General features: G+C 46.5%; 1 protein-coding gene across 1 annotated transcript in view; it reads right to left on the bottom strand.

Moving 5' to 3' along the window:
- Positions 1-1,100: 1,100 nt before the first annotated feature.
- The window catches only part of LOC144129294 (glutamate receptor 1-like), a 229,833-nt gene continuing 205,446 nt past the window's right edge, over positions 1,101-25,487 (bottom strand). Inside the window, exons 13-17 of the mRNA XM_077663318.1 lie at positions 23,398-23,642; positions 20,302-20,410; positions 16,974-17,111; positions 7,102-7,197; positions 1,101-1,559 (exon numbers count right to left, since the gene is read on the bottom strand). Of these exons, the coding sequence (XP_077519444.1) occupies positions 1,479-1,559; positions 7,102-7,197; positions 16,974-17,111; positions 20,302-20,410; positions 23,398-23,642 (669 nt within the window). The 3' untranslated portion in view covers positions 1,101-1,478. The remainder of the gene's footprint in view (positions 1,560-7,101; positions 7,198-16,973; positions 17,112-20,301; positions 20,411-23,397; positions 23,643-25,487) is intronic.

The following is a 25,487-nucleotide window of genomic DNA, read 5'->3' on the forward strand; positions in this document are numbered from 1 at the left end:
AAGCAAGGACTTTCGCTATGTCGTACGCATAGTGATGTCTAAAATTAAGTCGAATTAAATGTGAGATACACAAAGCTAATTTCCCGCTTCGCTAAGAAACGTTAAGCAATGTGAAAATAAACTTTTTTTTTTCATAAGTACCGGTACTAGCCTAATCAATCGCCCCTTGTTCCCACCGCATAAGGTACCGAACGGTCTTCCACTTAGCACTCCGTTTCTTTGGACCCATAAAAAATTTTAAACGCAGGTAATTCGGCTGCATAATTAGCTTGGTGTGCGGATCTCCCGTGCTGCTTTTATCTCATTTCAGATGAATGCATACCATCACTGGAAGCTTGCTGTAATAATTTGGAACAATCGCGTCTTGCCGTAGAGCGATAACGGATAAAATTTTTGCTTAATTCATAACTCATTGTCGCTGCCGAGTTCTTATCAGATTCCTCGCACTTTGTCCGCTGTGGGCGAGCATTATTCAGTTATGGAGTGTCTCTGCTTTAAATAGCAGCTGGAATGGGCATGCACGCATTATGTGCTGAGCCTCGACATGAAGGCGGTTGCCATGTCGCTCCATGCTGCTTTAATAATAAGCACTACAATCAGTTATGAATATTATAAAGCCTTACCTCTAACGGTTGAGAGGATGCGCGTTCAGAATTTGCATGTGACATTCGTCCAAGTTCTTGCAATTATCCTGGTTAATTTTTTTTGAATTCGAACGCTGAAAGTCTATGCGGCCGTCACATATTCTTTGAGGGATGCGAAACATGTACGCCAGAGATTCGTTTGTTTGCTATCAGTATTCGTGTGTACAAGTCAAAAGTAAATACATTTTGGAAAAAGGAAAAACAGCAGCAAAATAACCTCTTTTAGGATGGAAATGTCAGCTGAGGCTCTTAGGAGTATATATATATATATATATATATATATATATATATATATATATATATATATATATATATATATATATATATATATATATATATATATATATATATATATATATATATATATATATATATATATATATATATATATATATATATATATATATATATATATAAGATAGATTTACAAAGCGTAAACTGAAGAGGCTAGGACACTAGAAGATTCTCTTTTTTGATACACGAACATAACAACGCATGATAAAGATATCTAGACAGGTAAGAGAGAGAAAAAAAAAACCCATAAGAGCCCCAGCCTTATACCCCTACCGCAACTATGAAAACGGCAAAAACAACAAGTTGTTTCGACGCTCCGAGAAATAGACGTGGTCCCAGCGGCCACATCGAGAAACCACACACATTCACACATGCGCAAAGAGTTCCGACTACCCGCACACAAGCGAAGAGAATCCTCACTCTCCGCCCGCCGGCTGCGGTAGATCGATTTCTGGTCGTGTTGTCCAACCTGATGCGGACACGGTCCTCCGTCCTGTGTGCCCGCACAGTCTAGTTTTGCGCGTGGCTGGGACAAGTAGTTCAGACTTGAGTGTGCGTGTTGACGCCCGGGAACTCTCCGAAGCCGTCAGCTTGACCTAGGTGAGGCGGCGGATTATAGAGCTGTTATGGGGTAGAGGAAAGGAGGAAAAGCGGGACAGAGGGTTGAAGAAATCAGTATTTTTTCGCTGTTGAGCGCAGTCTAGTGACGTGTCAAGCCTGCACGCAGTGCACAACTGATTCAGACGGTTGAGGCGCGGCACACCTGAAGCGGAAAATTGAAATAAACTTGCAGGACACAGCGCAAGAATGAACGGAGCACAAGAACAAAGAGGAGAACAGGACGGAGTACAGAACTAACAACTTTTGTTTCGAAAAGAGGCGAACGCGTATTTAAGAGGTGCATATCAGGCCACACGACCAAGGGAAAAGGACGAAAGGGAACCAAAGCCAACGCGAAAGGCAAAAAACACTGCTGTAAGAAAAAAAAACCGTGACTAAAAGGAAAAAAAGTAATGACCCCACGCCAACTAAAATGTTAACAGAGTGTAGCTCTGATAAGAAATAAAGCTGCAGCTCAGGTGATATCTCCCGGCACTCCTACGCATAGGAACGAATTTCGAAAGCAGTTCTTCAAAGAAGAACCAAGAATGAATCAGCGCCAAAAAGGACAGACACCCAAAATGAGGCAAAGGAATCATATTTAAAGGTTGAAGAACAAAAAATTAAATTTCTTCATAGCGAGAAAGATATCAGCCAACAAAAACACGGGAAAAAATAAAAAAATGCTAAAAACCGCACTGAAAGTAATAGTAACAGTTTTAATAATAAAAATCACAAAATCCCAACAAAGAACACGACAAAAACAGGTAAAATAAAGATGACTGATTTAAAAGCACAAAGGCTAAGATGTGAATAAAAACAAGCGTGCTAAACAGTGTTGCCAAAATACAGAATGAAGTGAAGGCATGCTCACGCACTGATCATTTAACCTTCCGTCATGTTGCCTGATATGCACCTCTTAAATACGGGAAAGACATGAGGGCGCAAAAATGGCAACACGGACTTAAGGGAACAGGACGAGCGCGGCACTTTCAACAGGATTTATTCAGTTTGATTAAATATTTGAATATTTGAATATAAATATTTATATTCAAATATTCAAATATATAAAAAAAGAGGTAGAACATCCGCCTCGCTTGCAAGAGGACCGGGGTTCAAATCCTGGTGCCGCGCAATTCTCCACCGGGTTTAAAATAAAAAAAAAATCCGCGTGTCGATGGAATTGCATAACCAGGCCTGGAGTGCGGCCTGATCTCTGTAACCAGAACCGACAACGCACTCTCTCACCAGAGCAGGATTTGGCCACCCTGGTGTAGTATTTGGCCACAACCTTCTATTATCAAACCAATTAACCCTCGGCCCTCAGTCCCCAGCGGCTGCAGAGCAACTGACCACGGCGGCGGTCAGACCTGTGACGCAGCGGAGGGTGCTAAGAATCTCTGGCTCCGGACAGGCCGCCATTGGAATCTGAACCTGGCAACGTTTAACGCTAGAACTTTAGCTAGTGAGGCTAGCCTAGCAGTGCTGTTTGAGGAACTAGCGGGAATTTAATGGGATGTGATAGGGCTTAGCGAAGTTAGGAGGACAGGTGAGGCGCATACAGTACTAAAGGACGGACACATACTGTGCTATCGCGGGTTAGAGGATAGACGAGAACGAGGTGTGGGATTCCTCATTAATAAGGATATAGCTGGCAACGTAGAGGAGTTCTACAGTATTAACGAGAGGGTAGCAGCTATAGTAATTAGGCTGAATAGGAGGTACAAGCTGAAAGTGGTGCAGGCCTACGCACCCACATCCAGCCATGATGACCAGACCGTTGAAAGTTTCTATGAGGACGTAGAATCGGCAATGAATAAAGTAAAATCGCAGTACACTGTACTGAGGGGCGACTTCAATGCGAAGGTGGGCAAGAAGCAGGCTGACGACCACGCTGTAGGTGACTATGGGATAGGCTCTAGAAATAGCAGGGGAGAATTATTAGTCGAATTCGCGGATAGAAATAATTTACAGATCATGAATACCTTTTTCCGCAAACGAGAAAACAGGAAGTGTACCTGGAAGAGCCCCAATGGTGAGATTAAAAATGAAATCGACTTCATACTATGCGCTAAACCTGGCATCATTCAGGATGTGGCCGTCCTCGGAAAGGTGCGTTGTAGCGACCACAGAATGGTAAGGTCTAGAATTAGCTTAGACTTGAAGAGGGAACGGAAGAAGCTAGTGAAGAAGACCATTAACGAGTTAGCCGTAAGAGGGAAAGCACAGGAGTTTAGGATAGCGCTGCAAAACAGATATTCAGCTTTAACTGAGGAAGATGATCTTGATGTTCATTCAATGCACGATAATCTGACATCAAGCTATCTCAGGTGACGAAAGATCCGATTAAGAAGCGCCAAAACATGAGGGCATCTAACCCTACCAATAGAATAGAACTAACAGAGATATCAAAGTTAATAAATAAGCGCAAGGTAGCCGACATAAGGAAGTTTAATATGGAGAGAATCTAGCATGCTATAAAGAACGGAGGTAGCCTAAAAACAGTGAAGAGAAAACTAGGCATAGGTAAAAACCAGATGTATGCATTAAGAGACAAGCAGGGAAATGTCATTAACAATATGGATAAGATAGTTAACGTAGCCGAAGAGTTCTACACAGACCTGTACAGTAGCTAATGTAATCAGAGCGCTAATGAGAAAGACAGCAGTGCACAGCAATGCGTCATCCCGCCAGTAACGAAAGATGAAGTAAAGAAAGCCTTAGAAGCAATGAAAAGGGGAAAAGCAGCTGGGGAAGATCAGGTAACAGCAGATCTGTTGAAGGATGGAGGGGACATCGTGCTTGAAAAACTAGCCAGCCTGTATACGCAATGCCTTATGACCTCGACTGTACCAGAAGCTTGGAAGAATGCAAACATTATCTTAATTCATAAGAAGGGAGACGCCAAGGACTTGAAAAATTACAGGCCGATCAGCTTACTATCCGTTGCCTACAAAGTATTTACTAAGGTAATCGCTAATAGAGTCAGGGCAACGTTAGACTTTAATCAACCAAATGATCAGGCAGGCTTTCTTAAAAGATATTCCACAATAGATCATATTCACACTATCAATCAGGTGATAGAGAAATGCGCAGAATATAACCAACCTCTATATATAGCTGTCATTGATTACGAGAAAGCATTCGACTCAGTGGAAACCTCAGCAGTCATACAGGCATTGCGTAATCAGGGGGTAGAAAAGCCTTATGTCCAAATACTGGAAGATATATATAGCAACTGCACAGCTACTATAGTCCTCCATAAAGTCAGCAATAAAACTCCAATAAGGAAGGGCGTCAGGCAAGGAGACACGATCTCGCCAATGCTGTTCACCGCATGTTTACAGGAGGTATTTCGAGGCCTGAATTGGGAACAGTTGGGAATAAGAATAAATGGAGAATACCTAAATAATCTGCGATTTGCTGATGACATTGCCTTGCTGAGTCACTCAGAAGGTGAACTGCAAATCATGATCAATGAGTTAGACAGGCAGAGCAGATCGATGGGTCTAAAAATAACATGCAGAAAACCAAGGTAATGTTCAACAGCCTAGCAAGGGAACAACAGTTCACAATTGGCAGCGAGAGCCTAGAAATTGTGACGGAATGCGTCTACTTAGGGCAGGTAGTGACAGCTGATCCGGATCATGAGAGGGAGATAACTAGAAGGATAAGAATGGGGTGGAGCGCATACGGCAAACTCTCGCAGATCATGAGTGGCAGTTTACCAATTTTCCTCAAGAGGAAAGTGTACAACAGCATAATCTTACCGGTACTCACCTACGGGGCAGAAACGTGGAGGCTAACGAAAAAAGTTCAGCTTAAGTTAAGGACAATGCAGCGAGCCATGGAAAGAAAAATGATAGGGGTAACGTTAAGAGATCGGAAGCGGGCAGAGTGGATGAGGGAACAAACACGGGTTAATGTCATCCTTGTTGAAATCAAGAGAAAGAAATGGGCTTGGGCAGGGCATGTAATTTGAAGGCAAGATAACCGCTGGTCCTTAAGGGTAACGGAGTGGATTCCAAGAGAAAGTAAGCGGAGCAGGGGGCGGCAGAAGGTTAGGTGGGCGGATGAGATTAAGAAGTTTGCAGGCAAAGGGTGGATGCAGCTGGCAAAGGATAGGGTTAATTAAAGAGACATGGGAGAGGCATTTGCCCTGCAGTGGGTGTAGTAAGGCTGATGATGATGATTATTTAAATATATATTCAAATATTTATATTCAGATATTTCAAATATAAATATTTGAAATATTTGAATATATTGAAAGTGCAGCGCTCGTCCTGTTCCCTTACTCGTCCGTGTTGCCATTTTTGCGCTCTCATGACTTTCACGAATACGCACCAACAAGCCGAGTTGCAAGTACTTCTTAAATACGGGTCCGCCATTGTTCAAAATAAAAGTTGTTATTTCAGCACTCCGTCCTGTCGTGCTCCTTGTGCTCCGCTTTTTCTTGCGATGTGTCCTGCAAGCATGGAAACAAACCAACTGTCCCAGCAGAAAGCGTTGCATGAATTGAAATAGAAATTACTAGTCTCGACAAATGTCACGAAATAAAATGATCCGCTTACGTTTCTGGTGTTGGTTTATATACTATGCACATACTTGACATGTATATATAACAAGAGTGGCTCCATTTTCTTGGAAACATGCCACCGATCTCACCCTACCATCCTCATTTTCTTGGTTCGTAAAGCTGGCTTTGCTGTTAGCATACTCATTACTGCGCAGAGCACGCTTTACAGGCAGAGCACTTAAGCTGAGTCGGCACCACATGGTTTGTGCTCAAATAGTGTATGCAGCTCGTGATACGCGAAAGTTTTTGCTCTCTTTCTTTCGTGGTTGTCCACAACTACGACACCCGACAAATTAGCGAATTATATATTTATGTGGGAACAAAATATCTTTGAAAAACTGCCCTTACTGCCAAGCGGTTAAAATTCCCAGTCGTATGTAAGCTGCCATGTACATCCGATACGGGAGCGATATCTTGCAGAAAAAAAAGTAAAGCAGAAAAGCATGACCGCCGGAAACGAGTAAAAAGCTCAGGCGCATGCGAGAATGCTTCCTGGAATAAAACAAATACCCGGCAGAAGCAAAAATCTGCAGCCAGCGAAAAAATCAACTATGTTATCAAAAGACGAAAAACTCCACTTCCTATAGCGAATCAGCTCATCTTCAGGGTAGGCTCTTGACCTATAAACTGCTTGGGTCAAGGTGGCTGCTTTCTTGAGGTTACTTTATTTGCTTTATTTGCTTCGAGCTGCAATTTCTATTTAACTAGTGGGGTAAACATTGACAAGTTATACGCTTTTCACTCTTCGCGGAAATATTGCTGCCGTGCAAGGCGACGTACATAACACAAAAACACCAACTTCTTTTTAACCAGGAGCAAATTTCTCGCTTTTTATGTAACTTAAAGTTAGCTTCGTGTCGTTACCCACAACCGCGTGTATGGCTCGTCGCCACTGGCTGACGAGAGAGATGGCGCCTGCGGGGGTACCCCACAGACTAAGAGGAGAAAAGAAAGGGGGCGTCATAATTACAGAGTATCCTGGCGTACCCTTCCTCGCTCTCCGTGGTCCAAGCCGCGATCGCCATTCTGCGTGCCTGTTATCGACATGCGGACCTTGGCTTTCATCGCGTCGTACATGCTCATCTGAAAGAGAGGAAACGGACAAAGCAGGCGATTATTGGGCACCTATAGCAGAGCAGAGGCAAAACGAGAAGTTTAAGAGAACACGCTGTGACCTTGACTTTATGTGCAAGCTCTTGAATATATTGATCACGCGCTTAATCTTTCGTGATAGAAATCGAAAGAGCTTCCGACAACCTCGCCCAATATAATGCGGAAGACGACGTCACTAAGCTTTCGTTGAAATAACGAAGTATACCTTTTGCTGCGAACGAATAAAAAGCGCGGCTTTTGCTGAAAGACCAAGTTTTCTACCTAGTTTGCATATCTTAGCCAGTATTTTTCATAGCTTTTGCGTTTCCGCCTTATATTTATCTCCCTTATAGCAACCTTGCAGCAACTTACATTTATTCACCTTATCCACCTTATTTTCCGCCTTATTTTCCACCTTACAGCAATGTCCACCTTATATATATCTAAAACGCCTCATTCTTGAGGCGGTAGCACAAAACTGTGAAGCTGAATAACAAAGGCTAGTTTTATCGTCACACAGTCCATTCGTAAAAGCCTCAGAGTCGATTCTGCAAACAGCAATCAGAGAGCATTGCGGAAGAAACATGATGGAAGGTCAGAGAAGGCCTCGCAACTCGAAAGAATTGTCTCTTCGCTCCCAACGGCATTGTCTTGGGAGAATTCTGCCTTTGCCCGTCCTGAGTGGCAGAGAAAGACGTTCATCTTGGAGCGACGCGTCTCCGAACTTTCCTCCTAATACACCCTCCGCCTGCACCTTTCGGAGCTCGGGGAAGAAATGACGGTTGAGACAAACTGCGAGGTTGCCGGAGCTCAAAAACAAAGATCATCCCGTCAGCGCCAAATCGTGCGGATCTCGCTCCACTTTTCATCTTCAGACAGACACACCCGTTGTGTTCGGCTAGCCCCCTTCTTTTCAAAGTGCGCCGGCAGCGGTGCTCTGGTGTCTTATCTGTAGCCGTGTAGTCTGGCGTAGAAGTTGGAATAATAGAGAAACAATAAGATAAATATTACGAGAAGAAGAGCGGAGACGATTCGACGATTTCATACATCGCCAATGCGTCGCCTGGTTTCCAGGAAACAGTCACAGCGGCGGCAGTCGAAGCGAAGACGATGATAAATGCGTTTTCGCCCGGGCTGTGCGCGAGCGAGGAAGAAAGGGAGCAGCGAGAGAGGAGGCGAACGGAGCAGTATGAATTATTCAGGCGAAACTGTAGCATGATGTTTCGCATTATTTCGCCCGCTCTTCCCTTGGTCGCCGCGCGTGTGTGCCAAAGAGGCTATCCGCTCGTCTCGTCGTCCCACCTTCCTCCGCTGCGCTTTACTGCTGAGCTGGCTGCTTCGAAACGCGCCGCCGCGAACAAAGCGAGCCCCGGGTGACAAAGGGAAGCCGGTATCGGGATGGACACGAGCAAGGCGAGAGACAAAGACAAAAGGAGCAAACGCTATTCCTCGCCTTCTGTTCCCGTCTCTCCATTGCGCCTCTCTCTCTCCTTCTCATGCTGCCCCTCCCAGCCGCGATGGAGAGCGAGCGAGTGTTGCGCGGCGGCTTTAATTTAACTCGCCCGGCGATCATGAGAACCGCACAGCGGTCCGAGCGCGGATGTAGAGGTTCTGAGAATCCATTTCATAGAACTACCGAGACAAAAAATAAATCAAGAGAAAGAAGAAAGTACCTTTTAAAAAATCTTCTCCCAATAGAAGCTGATATGACTTGACAAATGATAGAGCACCAAGCGGGTTAGATCATGAGACTAACATCACAATGTGGCCTTCTATAACTTCGGGCTCAAGAGAAGCGCATTGGCTGTAAACTAGAGTGAGGGCACGGCTACATAGTGGAATAGAAATGCGATTTAATGTGTCAAATAAAAAACATTTATATAAATGGAAGCACGCGCAGCGTAGGTGCATATTGAAAGTGGCGTTCATGGCGAGGAAAGCTTTATTTTTCTGCGTCTTATTTAAGGACCAGTTCTCGGCGAATAGCATTCTTTAAGTGCTCGAATGCGCATTTCACAGAAGCAGTGATGCTAACTGACAAGGTATGAGCATTAGAGCGCTAACAATGCAAAAAAATCTAAATGAAAGGAAGATTTTTTAATCTTTTACAGCAGATAATACCCAACGAAAAAACTTCAAACTTGACCCGAAATGAGAAAGAAACACGTTAGTACCGGGACAAAATATCAGGGGACACCGCTCTAAGAAAGGCACCGGATGCAAAGGAAAGAGTTCAGCTCGAAGAACATTTGTTATCCGTGCCGAGGTCTCGAAGGTTTCCGCCCCCGGAATTCAGCGTTCGGGGCAAAGGGGGAAAAGGAATTAGGAGAAACCGGCGTGATTTATGAAAAGTCGAAGCGCACGGCGAAATTGTTCCCGTGGAGAACAAGATCAGACGCGAAGTAATTGCGAGCAGTCATACTATATGTGGCTTCTCGTTCACAGTAGTCGAACAATGTGGCTTTTAGACAGCTTTGTTGCGGTTTAAAATTGATGACACCTTAAACGGAAAGCGCTACGCTATTTCCAACGGCGCCCTTGCATTTACCCTATAGAACGAACTATTCTTAATCAGTTCAGCATTGGCTCATTTGTCGTAAACTCACGTTCGGTACTAGGAGTCACTTCTAGCGGTCTCGGACAGACTGATGGATGGATGAGGATGGACGGATGGACGGATGGATGGAGGAACACCTCCTTTCAAACTGGGTGAAGGGGACATCTTTATGAGTAAATAAAAAATGCGTTAACCTAATATTTTTGTGAGAACTCTCCTTCTTCATGCCGCTTTAGTGTTTGCTCTGCAGCAATTATTCAGCTGTTTTTTAATGCTGGCTTCAATGAATACTTTAGTATTACCTTCGTTATGCCTGAATCCTTGGGAGCCAGGGATGTTGATTTCTGTTGTAGCGAGAGCCTGTTGCTTACTCCATGCGATGATTTCTTGAGAAACTAAACGGTTTCCTCTTTTTCGATAATAAAACGATGCAAAACGTGACCGAAATTTGGAATGACTTTAGGATAAGTCGACGAATTTCTGCTGAATGATTAAAAAAAAGGTATTAGGCAGTGCTTGAGTATCGACGGAGCATTTACATGCAGCCTGTGGCAGTGGTGGTCACACATTATTTTTCAGTATGTTTGAGCGATCGCGGTGGCTTTCGTGGAAAAAAGTTTTAGCTAGTTGTGAACAGAAATATATTGATGTTTTAGTGATATGCGGTGTTAACACTACTTTAGTTACTACGTATAGAGGAATCGAAATGCGAAGTGACCAAAAAGGCATTTCTGCTCCAGGAGCTAACGGTAGTCGTTGCTCCCGATAGGACGAAAAATATAGCTTAGAGCGTAGCGCTTTATTTTTCGTTTCATTGCTCAAAGTCGAACACCCTCTCGAAGCCCTAGCCACGGGGTTTGGGTACTGCGTTCCCTAGACCTTCGTGAACCGCCCTTTCGGGACGGCGGTCAACATTGAGCAATTAAAATTAAACAATGGCGAAGTGCAGCGCACAATGAATCTTTGTACACTTAACGCATACTCACGATCCACAAATCCACCAACTTTCTGACATTTGTTAACTGGGCCGGAAGGTTTTGAGCCTGCTAAACGGGAATTTTTTTCTTAGCGTTTTAGTGCACCGGTTTTAAATAACTCCACGTCCACTGGAGCAAAAAAAAAAAAACGGTAGGCACTTACCGATATTAACATTTTTCCTAAACGCTGCTGATGCCGACCTCGTTTTGCTGCAATTGGTTTCCTAAAAAAACTACGCACTTTGAAAAATCGAACAAAAGTATTGTTTTATGCAATCTGATTTTTGCTCACTCTACTCGTACCAGTATTAGTAGCTATTGGCAACGTATACCACCGAAGCATAAATAAAATTCTCGTTTTAATAAGCTATACCTTATTTTTCTATCAAGGCCAGGAAATCTGGATACACGCTTCTAGTTCGCACGGCTGCCACTACGTGGCGTGTGACGCTGTCGGTACATCCCATTAATTTTGTATGGCTGTCGGAAACGGTTTACGTGAGAAAGAATTGACCATGATCTTCGCTACTTGCTAATGTAGAGGACAGGCATAAGCGGGAGGGCGACAGCCATGTGCACATGGCCAGTCTCAAGCGCAATGCAAGTAGTTTCATACGGCAACCTCCATGCTTACGAGGAAACATGGCCAGTCTCAAGCGCAATGTGAGTAGTTTCATACAGCAACCTCCATGCTTACGAGGAAACATGGCCAGTCTCAAGCGCAATGCAAGTAGTTTCATACAGCAACCTCCATGCTCACGAGGAAACATGGCCAGTCTCAAGCGCAATGTAAGTAGTTTCATACAGCAACCTCAATGCTTACGAGGAAATATATAATTATGATTGGTTTTTTGGGGAAAGGAAATGGCGCAGTATCTGTCTCATATATCGTTGGACACCTGAACCGCGCCGTAAGGGAAGGGATAAGGAAGAGAGTGAAAGAAGAAAGGAAGAAGGAGGTGCCGTAGTGGAGGGCTCCGGAATAATTTCGACCACCTGGGGATCTTTAACGTGCACTGACATCGCACAGCACACGGGCGCCTTAGCGTTTTTCCTCCATAAAAATGGCCAGTCTCAAGCGCAATGTAAGTAGTTTCATACGGCAACCTCCATGCTTACGAGGAAGCTGTTTCTTTCTGAGTGTTCAAGGGGTTCCGCGCGTGGACATCACTTCACTATTCCAATACAAGGTGTTCCAAAAAGAACAAACGCATGTGCTCTCGGTACTTGTATCGTCACAACACACATATATTGAAACGGCGGCGAGATGCGTCTGTTTGCTCGGCGTTTCTTGCTCGTTTTCAGCCGGCACACACTCGATCGATGATTTTCGATCCCGAGGAGGCCTCAGGAAAGAAGCGTGGCGTTATTTCCTTCGCCATGCCACAACCAAACATCGATGTAAACTACAGAGCCCGTCAAGAAGCATAAATAAGTAACGAAAGCATTTATTTATAAATTGAAAAGTTCTGCTTCTGTTCGCTCTATTTCTAGCATTGTGAAATATTCAGCGTCCGTCCATGCAGCTCTCCCGATTAACTGTTTACAAATCCTGACTTGTAAGAGCACGTAACCTTGCATTTCAAACACTGGTCTTACTCGAGCCAGCCTGAAGGGCAGCAGTACCTTGAAATGCTGCCACTGTAAAGTTTTGCCAAAAAGCAGCGGAATTCAAAAGTTACCTATCGAAGAGATGGGTGATGAAACCATAGGAAGGTGCTGTAGTGCCACGCTCCACAGCTTTTTTGCGATAACATTTCGACTGTCCTCATGCAGTTTCCTGCTTCTCTGGAACTGAATTTCCAGATTGATGAATTGCCTGATGACTTAATCAGCCTCATGCGAGCCAAATTGGCCAACCGGAGGGCGCCTGCAAACTTGAAATTCCCCACAAAAATTCCTGACTGATCGAGAGAGGTCACCGGACCTTGTGACGTAATCTCAGCCTGCCTACTGTGGAAGATGGCAACCTGCCCACATGAATGTGAGAAAACTGCCCGCCACTGCCACCTGCCCACAAGGCGCTCCACTTGAGCCATACGGGAGTTTGGGAAGAGCAACTTGGGTCTCACAAGCAGCCACCTGCCACCTGGCGCAGTGACGCATCGCTGAACCGCTGCATCACGGCGCCATGCGGTTATGAGGAATCCTGCGATCTATGAATGCGATTGAGAGGTTGGCTACGTCATTAACACCACATGACCCTCCCATGGACCGATCATAATGCACCGCCAAAGTTGAAAATGTGAGGACCCCCAAAATTTGGATCTTGGTCCACCCCCAAAAATGCCTAAGGACCCCGAAAAATTTGCAAGTGGGGCCACCCCAGAAAATTAATTAAGGATTATTAGTGGGTCGGATTAGCATAATCCCATGTGATAAACCAATAGAAGGTACTCGAAATTTCTAGGAGGGGATGACTTTCCTTGATAACAAGTTAGCGCAACAGAGGACAAACACGAGCATACCATTCATACTACTGAAGGCCTCGCCTTCCAGAGAATGGGGTCCGCGAGCCGACAATAGCTTACCGACAATGCTTACGCGACAACAGGCGCTACACCTGAGCGCGGCAGAACAAAAATAGAGTCGAAAAGGCAGTTTAAAAGGACTGAACAGAAAGTACAGTGAGACGCGGGTGGGACAAAGCGGCAGCGATGAGGGCTTAAAACGGTGCATGAAACCTGGCTGCTTGCGGAGCAGCCACTCACGCCAAACAGCTGTTACATCCTTGCAGATGCCACTTCCACCTTCGCTCTTCGTCCCGGTACGGTGCTGCCCCGCCGCACGCGTACACGCATCCTGCTGGCTCGTGCGGACGTTTTTAGACAAAGATACTGTAGAAGCTTGGGCAAGTTGGTGTGAGATTGTTATTCAGCAGCGCAAAAGAGAAAGGACGAGACAAGTGCACAGACACGGCGCTGAACTTGCAACTGGTTTTAGTGAGGTGATTTCCACTTCTTAAATACAGTGGCAACCAATCTCAAATTAAAAAAAAACACAGATACAAAATATGGCGAGAATGACAGTTCCTGAGCACAGGGCTACAGCGGCACAAGACCAGCTGCGCATGTTTCCTATCATCAAGAAAACGCACTTCTTTTACAGACAGCTGCTGAGGCAACGCTTACGCCTTCATCTTTGAATCTATAGATTTCATGGGCTTCAATGATTTCACGAGTGATTTTTGTTTGATTATGTGATAGCACGCGACACTGACTGAAAATTGGATAACAAGGCGCTTTCTTTTTTTTTTCTCGTTTGTGAAGTCTGTGCAGTGCCGTGTCTGTGCACTTGTCTCGTCCTTTGTCCCTTGCGCTGCTGAAAAACAGTTTTTAAACAAGGCTCATCCTGACCGCCGAATGAGCGACCGCACTCGCAGACTCGCGACCGCGGCAACGCTCTCGCAGGAGTCCCCGCGCGCACCGCTTAGCTGCCTTTATCATGCCTCAGCGATCGCCAAATCTGGCGAGCAACAGTTCGGTCATGCGCAGTTGCGCTGCCTGCGCGCGCGCCTAGATGACTGGAAGACAGCGCGCGCAGTTTAAAGGGCTAAAAAGGGGCCGTAGACCCCTACACCATTTAAGGACAGTGGAGCCGGTTAATAATAATAACAATAATTGGTTTTTGGAGAAAGGAAATGGCGCAGGGTCTGTCTCATATATCGTTGGGCACATGAACCACGCTGTAAAGGAAGGGATAAAGGAGGGAGTGAAAGAAGAAAGGAAGAAAGAGGTACCGTAGTGGAGGGCTTCGGAATAATTTCGACCACTTGGGGATCTTTAACGTGCACTGACATCGCGCAGCACACGGGAGCCTTAGCGTTTCGCCTCCATAAAAACGCAGCCGCCGCGGTCGGTTTCCAACCCGGGAGCTCCGGACCAGTAGTCGAGCGCCATAACCACTGAGCAACCGCGGCGGGTATGGAGCCGGTTCCAGATAAAGTTTTGGCAGGAAAATTGCGCGAACAGTAGACACTAATGTAAATGCTATCACATTTTCTTCTTTAAGGACTTTGTTAAGAGGGCCTCAAGTTTTTTAATGTGAAAACATCGGGAGGGCCAAGACGGCGAAAGCTCGCGTCGGTGTCGGCGTGAAGCCTCCACCTGCCATGGGGTGTTTAGGGGGACTTGCCTCTCTCGAACTGCCACCTGTCAACCGTCCCTCTATCCTCTCCCCGTCTTCTCTTGTAGGGAGACGAATAATGACTCAGCAAAAATGAAAAAAATTTGGGACGACCAGTTGGATTGATGCAGTGGAAATGCGATAGCACTCTTTTTCGCTCGCCAATTTATTCCAGTTCTGGTTATATTCTAATTATTATCCTGTTCCAATTCTGAGTCCATTGCCTTTCAGTTCCCAATCTACTGCAGTTGCGATTCTTTTCCAATCCTAACTATGCAACTACTCAAAATGTGTCACATTGTTAGATCGCTGCGGGTCCTCATACCACTACTGGCGCCGTGGGGTAGCGGTGAAGCTATGCGGCACTGCACTGGCTGGTGGCTATTGAAAGCACAGCCACCGGTGGCGCTCGTGAGACCCGGGTTGCTGTTCTCGAGTAATGCGAAAAGAAAGTGCTCCCGCAAGCCTCATTTTCCCACGCATAGTTGGCCGAGACCCTCCTGGAGAAGTATCTGCACAAAAATGAAGCTTCCTCCCCGCACTGCATCATGAATAGCAACCTGGGCCTAACGAGCTTCTAGAATCACAACTGGACTAACTTGCGGAGTGAAAGAGAATGGATTCAGAATTGGAATAGAATACGAACTTAAACAGACTGGCGAGCGAAAGAAGAACGCTATCTCATTTCTTCCACATCAATCCAACTGATCGCCCCTAAAGTTTTTACTGAGATTGTATTTAGGTTGCCGTCATGAAATTTCCGGTTTCTCCTTAACGTAATTATCTGACTGGTCACCGGAGGTCACGGGACCTTGTGACGTCATAACAACCTGCCCTGATTCATCCGGTTTGGTCGAGAGGTCACGTGACTTTGTGACATCATCACAATTCGCCCACAGTGGCAGCTGGATCACCAAAATTTAGAAGATAGCCCACCCACCCTAAAATTCCAAAGGATCCCAGAAATTTTGGAAGCAGGCTCACCGCGCCAAGAGATTAAGGCTGATTACTAGGTGAATAAAGTGATTATTTGGTTGAATTAGTATAAGCCCACATGATAATCCAATGGACGATACTGGAAGTTTTAAGAGCTGATGGCTAATGCATGGCGTATAAGAAAAATGGGACTGGTTCCAATCGGTGTTTTGGCGGGAAAATAGCAAGAACAGTAGACACTCATTTTATACACTGTAGCAAGCAACCTAAAGGCTAACGCATTTTCGTCCTAAGAATTGAGTTAAGAAGGCTCTAAGCTTTTTTTGTTTGCCTGTTTTTAGCCTACAATAGAAGCAAAAATACGCACGCAAGCGATGTGCGGTTGATTCGGGTTTGGTGCACCGATTCATGCGTGGCGTTATATGCTAAACCGCTAACCCGATCATGTGCGAGCGCTGTTTCGCTATTTATTTTTAGTCTTTTGTTTTCCTGGTGTTCTCGTGTGAATGCGCTCCTACATTCACCGTCGGTCTCGTTAAATAGTTTTCTCTTTTGTCTCTCTTCCTGCTCTTCCATCCTTGAACAAGTGAAAATTGTTTCGCGGCTTTAAAAGTTCAAGCATTCGGAGTTCGTCCGGTTTGCCCATTTATAAAAAAAACAAACTTGAAGCCAGCGGAGAGTCCAACTACAGGTCGTTTGGTCGGAAACGATTATCACGAAGGGGAGAAAAACGCCCCGAACGAAGATAAGGAGAGGTTAGAAAGCATTCACGCATCGGCGGCTCCCACAACAGAACCCTGTCCACCATGAAGCGGCAAGTACGTGAAGGAGGGCGTGGTTATATACATAAATCTTGCGTTTGCCGAGATTTAAAATTTTGAATTATTCGCGAAAGAGAGAGTTAAATGGAGATCTACAACGCGGTATTTGTGCGGCATGTTCTCGCGCACCTTAATGTCACGCGAATCAACTTGAAGCCGAATCACCGATGTTTTTAACTTTTCTTTTATTGTATTTGGTAGGCGTGTAGTACGTCTCGTCACGACTTCAGTCCGCCTTCAGACATCAGGCAGCATGAGTTCAGGTCGACAAGGCCACAGTTTGCAGAGGCCGTTATTATTTTTGTTCGTGCGACAGGGGCATTGTCATTGCGGAAGAATCGGGGTACTCGCCTTTGATCTTGATGCTTCCAGCCTTGACTTGTAGCAAAACTCAAGCAGGGCGACCACCATCGCCAGCACGAGGCCTCCGATGAGGATATAGAAGCAGCCTGCGACGTTGCTCAGGGTCAGCTCGTTCTGCGTTGACTCCTGTTGGGGAGAATGGCGGCAGTATTGCGAGTGTAAGCCCTGCGGTCAACCAATCGCGTACTTGCGATAGCACGCAGTGCAGTGGCTAAACTAAACTGTTCAGCAAAGTTAGCTCTGGGAAAAAAAAAGACGCCATTGTGTTTTGCGGATCAGCTTCATCGATCGACCCAAAATAGATCTTTACAGCGCTCATTTATTGCCAGTAGAATACGAGCTGAATTACAACTCAGGGTTTACTGCGAGACTTCGCCACTTAAATGCAAATCCACGAAGCAAAAATATGAAAAAAAGCAAGAGGAAAAGACAGGGAAGAGCAGAAAACAAGAGTACAGAAAATTACAATAAAACAATGCTGACGGAAAAAAGGCAAGTAAACGCCTGGCAGCCCTCATGCCAAATGGAGGCAAGTGAAGGATTCATAATCTTCCGGATAAGTCCAGTCTATTTCTTTGCTAGTCGCGAAACCTTATGGTGCATGTTGAAGCAGTCGCAGAATCCATTCAGCTCTCGCAGGATTCGTTCAGCGCAACATACGATACGCTACCATTTCTTTTTTGAGCAGCCCATCATACATGCTCTTGTCTGCACTGGGAACAACATGGCCACGCGGTGATCTTAACTTAGCATTTAAAGGGACACTGAGGAGAAATTGAAGTTGGCTTGTATCGATAGAATACCAGGTCCTGATCACAAAAAACTCCGCTCTTACTGAAAACAAAGCTCTTGTAAGGTAGAAAATAGCAAGAACCAAAATACAGGTATCGCCACCACAGGCCAATCTCGCAAGTACAAGCGTGGTGACGCCATAGGACAAGAGACGCCACCTTGGAGGAATTTTCCGTCCTACTTGGTTTCGCGAATCTCTGAGGCCGACAAAGGTAGGTTGCGTAGATCAATATTGAAGCAAGTTTTGTTTTAAAACCAATAGTGCACTTTTATCACACAAGCAAGGCAGGGAAAAGGCAACCTGAATGTTGGAAGCAAAGAAAACCGATGCTTGGCGGCGCCACCGGTGGCCAGGAGAGTTTCGATTTGTTACGGCGCTTCGCGTCTCTGAGCTTTGCGTGCCCCGTGGTTTTGTTTTTGACGCGCTTCGGTTTACAAGCGCCGAACAGCAGAGAAACTCCAAGTGCCGCTTCAAGTGCTAGTTAACCTTTGAAGGAGCCTGTTAAGGCTTGTCAGATGATCACCATGATCGATGAAAAGCTATGATGGCACGATGGTCGGTGATCGTACAAGGCAGCACATGTGTATTCGCACGCTTGCCCGGCGAAACATTCCCGGCTGTACCAGTCAACTTCAAACTACTTAACGCAGATCGTTTATTAGGGACGGGAGACAAGGTACAAGGCAGTTCAGAAAAACTGCTGATGGCCTAGCTCTGTTAGGCCAGGATATACCTAGCGAAAGCGCGGAGATTTCTGCATCAGAAGAGTGCATTCACTAGATGCGCCTTTATAGACGGCTGCAACTTGAGCCGTCGTGGCGGAGCGGTAGCGTTTCCGCCTCAAACGTCGAAGCCCTGGTTCGATTCCGAACCGAACCTGAAGTGAGTGGGCGGGGGGTTTCAGTGGGTCCCATGGATGCCCCCGCCCAATACGTTGGTTAGCGGTTAAGCGCAGGCTCTGTTAAGGCGCGTTTATGCTGCGGCGAGGCGCGCGCGCACGGCGAAGTCACGTCGGTCTAAGCGAGACCCTCTAACTCCAACTGCGCTTGACCGTCGACGCGTTCGGCGACTTCGGCGCACTCTGACCGCACTAGCGGGGAGATTGGAGCATGTATCTATTTCGCGCTGAGTGCGTCAGCCGCCGCCGGCCCGGCCAGACTGATTTGGCTCCGTGGCGAGGTGCGCGTTATATTAAATAGCTGCAGCAGTTGGGCGGAGCTGTTCTTTTCGAGCTCGGCTATTTTAATCCATTCACAGTACACATCTGAAGGTACATGCAAGTTGGCGAGAGAGCCAGATCCAGTGGACCCGTTGGATATAGCGGAAGCCGTTGAAGAGTCGTGCGCCGGCTTTGGTTTCAAGCCGCCGACTTTAAACGCGACCGCCCTCGAGCACCCATTTGTTTTTTGTGGCAAAAAGTAAATAACTTGGCCCTTGCAACCGTGGGAGACCTCGACGCTGCCTGCTGCGCCGTGCAACCGCGCCGCTCAAGGAATCACAATCCGTTGGCCCCAAAGCCCCGGCCAGCCTCCGATGGGCGCAAGGCGCCGACCTTGTCCTGGGCCCTTGCGACTCCCCGCACTAGGGTTATGATATTTAGTTTGCAACGGCTGCTCTCTGAGGAAGGGGGAAACCACCCGCCGGCGCCTAACCTAACCGTGCTCCCTCAAAAGCATCGCACGCTCTGTGGGGCTGAGGTCGCTGAAATGCAGGCCAGAGATTTTGCTAGAACTACGTCGTCGGGTTCGGAACGGGATCCATCGTAACGCTGGCAAGACGCCGGTGCAAACGTAAACGAAGCGACGGTGGCGACCCCCGATAGATGCCTTCAACGTGCGGTGGCGGTAGCTTTCATTTCGGCAGCTGCTAGACCGCACCGCTAGCGGCTAGAAATCACGGAGTCTTCGTTTACGTCACGTTTCACATCACTTCGTTCTGTGTAGTCATAGGAGTTCTCGAGTTTGAATCGGAGCGGCGGGAAAAAATTTTTCAACTTCGAATTTAAATTTCTTTGAAATAAATGCATCTTTCGCTCTCGGACAAGCGTCAACAAAGCCATGAAATGCCGAACTATTAGATATTGCTAACAAAAAAATTTTCATAGGGTTCTCCTCAGTGTCCCTTTAAGTATCGCTACGGTGGAGCAATTGTCGGCAGAATCCGCAAGGCTAACTCCACCACAAGCTAACCACCCCACCACCCCACTACAAGTTAATGAAGGACGGTCCCCGTACTTCATCAACTTTAACCCTGATGGACGGTTTCGGCTAAATAAACCTGGATAATCGTACCAGTCCGGACGAACGGACGGACGGACGGACGGACGGACGGACAGACAGACAGACAGACAGACAGACAGACAGACAGACAGACAGACAGACGGACGGACGGACGGACAGACGGACGGACGGACGGACGGACGGACAGACAGACAGACAGATAGACAGATAGACAGACGGACGGACGGACGGACGGCTAAACGCGGGGAATGGCCACTCGGAGGGGATGCATGGTTACTCTCACCTTGCTGTCGCCCGTCTTGCACTCGCTCCGGTCGTACCACCATTTGTTCTCTAGGCGCGCCAGGTCTCCGTTCTCTTTGAAAGTCAGCACGGCCAGGTTTAGTCGGTCCCTGTTGTTGAAGGCGTGGAAAAGAAACGACGCTGGCCTCATCACCACCGCGCTGCGCTGCCGGCGCCGAGGAACGGAGCCAACTCTCACTTCTCCCGTTAGAAGTTCAAGCGCGCGTCATCGACGTCCATTCAGTCGCTTAGAATCCTCCATGCTAGCACAGTGGATATGCTGCACTGCAAGAGATCTCGAATACGACGCACCATTAGCGCATCACCGACACTGGAAGCATCAACACCACTATCTCGTGATATTACCGGCCCACATCAGATTAAGATGGTGCAGCTCTTGTAACTTCGCACAATGAAGCCAAATACGGGCGAGTATTTTATTTATTTCTTCTTTGCAATGGTTGTCATTGTCGACGCAGAGCAGATGTGCAGCGTTCGCAGATGAAATCAGTGTTCATTATACGATATCTGGAACAGTGTTCGCCTTTTAGTAGGTCGCTGAAAATGAGGTAACTATCACAGTGGAAGCGCACTTTTTTTGCAAGAGGGGCGTCACTCCTGAGCACAACGGAGCGAGCAAACGAACAGCATCTTAGTTTGTCGTCTAACGAGAACCTTCATAGAGTTTCTAAATATTACCTAGAGGGAAAGCTCGCGCCACCGTCCATGCGAGTTTCTTAAAGGGCACTTCATCCACCGTGGGAATGCCGGGAAGACAGCGTGTCGTACTTGTCTTGGCACTAAAACATTACTATTACTGCAGAGATACAAAATTTCGCAAAACATACATGGCAAAGAACCGTTGTTTTATAATCAGTATGTCCTGTAATAAAATATGCTTATTGTAAATTACAATAAATGAGCAGAAAAGCACATAGGCGTAAACGATCCCTGAATTTTCCTATGGTGGCAGAGAGGGCTTTCTCTTCATGCCGCGAAACAGCCAACCATGAAAAATAATTTAGTTTTGCGTTTCACAAACACAGTTTTCAGAGCGAATATTCTTTCAAAAAAATTGTTAGCACTTAAACTACTGCACTTAGGAAGCTTTCGTTTTCGCCCTGTGAAAAACAGAAATGTTTCATTGGTGTAGTTTGCGATGCGGGTTCGCGCCCTATGTGAGTGCATAGGCTATGTTCGTGCTTGAGAAACTTGCCCGAGCCCTCGCTTTCGTATGAGAAGCTGGTTTTCATGCATCAAGTGCCGACTCTCGCCATGTCCTGGCGCTGCGCTTACAGATTGTGACAAGAAAATTATCAATTAGGAATCACAAACCTCTCCTACCAAAAGTAAGTGACGGCCGTGTTCATGCTGACAAATGCAACATGCGGGTACAACCATAAAGCGCACAACCATAAAGCGCACAAAAAAATCAGTAAAAACTACAGTGGTGAGAACTAAACTGAACAACGAAGAACTCCAATCCGTACCTCAGTCAACAAACCACGAAATGTCAATTCGATGCGCAGTCTTCTCGGCGTGTCTCGGGCGTCTATGGTGGATGAAGTGAGAAGCCGCCAGCTTTCCCTCAAGTGAATAATAAGAAACTCTATGAGAACCGTATGTGCGGCATAATAACTGAACGCAAGACAGCCACGTTGACTCGGACCAAGGAACCCATTTGGCAATTCCAGATCTTCGTGCAGTACGTCCTGTGAATTAATTCACTGCAACAAACATGCACTCGTCAGGGAACAAATAAACACTTGCTAACGGTTTGGCGTGGCTAACCACGAAATATTGCGCGAAAGCAGGTTTTTGCAGGCGGAAACCCACGCTATGCACCTGAAAGCGCGATTAAAAGCGCGTTTCCTTTCCTGACTTGCGCACAGATGGAGATTGGTGAAAACGATGACGTGCAATGCGCAGGTAGAGTGTGTTGCTGTTTAACACGAGCATATACAGCTGCGGTGAGGTTTCGCAGCTACACAGTATTTCAGGAATTTGCTGCCTCGACTCTTACATCATGTCCCGAATATCAGCATCTTCTGCATCCTTGGAGTTGCAAAGACTGGCGCTCACGCAGGCTAGAGGTCTCTTTGACGCGTTTGCGTTGCCGGGTTCCTCTGTTAAATTTCTACCTTCGCAGATCCGGCCTGGCGGCTTCTCTATTTTGCCCTTTTTGTGCCGAATCTGGAACAATAGATCACTTTTTGCTGTTCTGCCGCCGCTTCTCTCATTTGAGGAGGCGCATTTTGCAAATTCCGTTTCACCAGCTGGGTTTGCCTGTGTCCTCTGCGGTTGTTCTTTCCATTGGCACTTCTTTGCTTGGACGAAGCGACAGGAGTGTGCGCTCTGATGTGCAAAATTTCCTTTAAAAAACGCAGTGATTCCCATTATAATTTTTTCCCGCTCTCAGTCAGTACTAAACTGAAACAATACAGGCGTTGCATACTATCGTGCACATTGAGCCATTCTCCCGTCTTCTATCTCCAAGTTAACAGTACCCCTGTTTTTGCGTCTTACAATCTATCAGCCGATATACTATTACTACTCCTTTACCCATCAAAACGTTCCCCGTAGTGGGTATGTGTCAGCTTTATTTGAGGCCAACTAACCAACCAGCACGAGCTGTGATTGGCTGCGGCGGTAGCATAGTGCTCTCATACAGCGGCCAGCGAAGCTGATCTGTTCGAAGCTGATCTGTTCGATCGGGTTCGAAACTCAGTCGTGGCAATATTTATTATATTTCTCCAGGTTCGCCAAGGTCAACGTCACTCAGTCTTGTTCATTTCCCGCCATTTTTCCGCATCATGTGACTAACTTCAGAGGCTTCACCACACACCGGCATTTTCCAAGTTAGGAGGCCAACAGCGCTCTCACGCTAGAGATGATGTTTCAAAACGCTGAAGCTTCGCGACCCATACGGGTTCCTTATTTACACTGAAAATGCCCACCCTCCTCCATTGCAATCAAGGAACCCGCATGGGTCCCGAAACGTCAATATTTGGACACACCGCTTTTATCTGTTATTGTTAATTCCGGTAGATAACTACGCCTTCCCTCTCGATTCACATGATTCACCGGACGCACCCACCTGAGCGTTGATCCCAGAGGCGTGGCGACGCCGTATCCCTTAGCGTCCAGGTTCCCGCCCACCTTCATGGTGTCGCAGGGTTGGCGCTCGTTGATGTAGTCATTCTTTGTGGACTCCATGAGGAAGGCGTACTTTCCCTTGGACTCGCGTACGCGCCGGATGCCTTCCTCGTAAGAAGAAGTGAACACCCGGCTGTTTGAGTTCATGAACTCCCACATGCGTGCGTATACGGCGATCTTCGATCGCTGCGCGAGAGCAGGAGAGGGAAGAAGCGTATTTAGCACGAGAGACGTGGATTACTTCACTGCGCCAAAATGATCGGGTTTATGACAACCGAATCCAAGATTGGGTAAGCTTGTCTTGGGTGCTCAGACTTGAATGGAGTGGTCAAGGAGAAATGTATGCTGACCAGCAGCTTGGCAAGGTTCTGCACTGTATTTATGAAGGGTGTTTGACAAGTAGTGAGCCTGGCACCACACTATCTGCCAGATGAGAGTAATAGTTGTTTCTTCTCCGCCGGCTCGCGAAGAACTAAAGATTAAGTGTGCAGCATTGCTGAAAGAAACGAACGTTTTAAACAGAAGTAAGTACCAAACAGCCCGTGAACTGTTGGAGGCTTTCTATATCAAAAGCAACTGCAGTGATTGTGTTAGTACCCCATCTATTACCGTTTAAAATAATGAAACTGCTTTTTTAGATACACGAGGGTGGGAAACCTGTGTGCTCACTTATCTTTTTTTTTTCAATTTTTTTTTGTAGAACGCTCGCGCGCATGCGTGGTTCTCGCTACCCCTCTTGATTGTTCGCATTCGCGGTGAATAAACACTTGGAAGCTGCGCTTGTCCCCGTCTCTCTTGCTATGTGTTGTCCTTTTCGGCGCTACAATACTTTTCTGGAATCCTTGCGGCAGACTGAAGAATGCGAAGTTCAGGGTTGCCTGTACGGGGACTGTTGACTTCTTGCACTCTCACGGCATATGGATGGTCGACACTTCCACAGTGACGATTGCTGTAGAAATGCTGTTTCCCTTCGCCCGCACTCACAGACGGAAGTAGAGCTACATTGTACTAAGTGAATTAGTAAATTAAACGTGTGTTGTGAAAAGAGAAAGCGATATGTAGGCATACACACCACACATATGGAAACTAACGAAATGCCGACCGGACAATTCAAACGCGTATATGAAACGCAAGCTTAATTGTTGAAGAAGTACGAACCGGCCTTTTTTTTTAATTGGTTTTTTGGGGAAAGGAAATGGCGCAGTATCTGTCTCATATATCGTTGGACACCTGAACCGCGCCGTAAGGGACGGGAAAAGGGAGGGAGTGAAAGAGGAAAGGAAGAAGGAGGTGCCGTAGTGGAGGGCTCCGGAATAATTTCGACCACCTGGGGATCTTTAACGTGCACTGACATCGCACAGCACACGGGCGCCTTAGCGTTTTTCCTCCATAAAAACGCAGCCGCCGCGGTCGGGTTCATTATCGTTTTCGGAGGGTGGTAATCGCAGTCCGGAAGGGATGATTAACCCCGAAAGTGCGTAACATGCCAAAGGGAAAACTTACTTGTCTTTCTGCTCGCGTTTCATCTGACCCTGACAGTGAACCAGCGAACGCTTTCATGCTTGCATTTCTCCCTCGGAGATCGAAGGCTGTTGCATCTTTCGTGTCACACGCTGACCACTCGATTATTTTAGGCACCCAGTTTCCTGTTACGAGTCAGAGTCGAGGTTTGAATTCGGCGTCGCAAGTAAAACGATGAGGTAGAGTCTCGGGCAAGTTGGAATATCTTAACATTAGAAAAGAGAGGCCAAGAGACCAGGCAGGAAATTGACGACCGTGTGCGTATTCAACTTGCTGCCATTTTCTTTTGCGATATCATACATGGGTTGCACGTGACGTAACCGGCACCATGTTAGAACCGAAGGCTTGGCTTCCGTAGCGCAGGTCGAAGCAGGGGGCGGGACAGAAAAATCACGCAGGTTTCCGCCATGCTTCTGGTCTTCAACATGGCGGCCGCTATGTCGTTGGTTCAACCAATGTATTTTTGACCTTTAAGTTAGACACCCGTGCGGCGCTTTGCAGCCATTTTAG

Source organism: Amblyomma americanum, chromosome 4, assembly GCF_052857255.1.
Source record: "Amblyomma americanum isolate KBUSLIRL-KWMA chromosome 4, ASM5285725v1, whole genome shotgun sequence".
NCBI classification, from domain to species: Eukaryota; Metazoa; Arthropoda; class Arachnida; order Ixodida; family Ixodidae; genus Amblyomma; species Amblyomma americanum.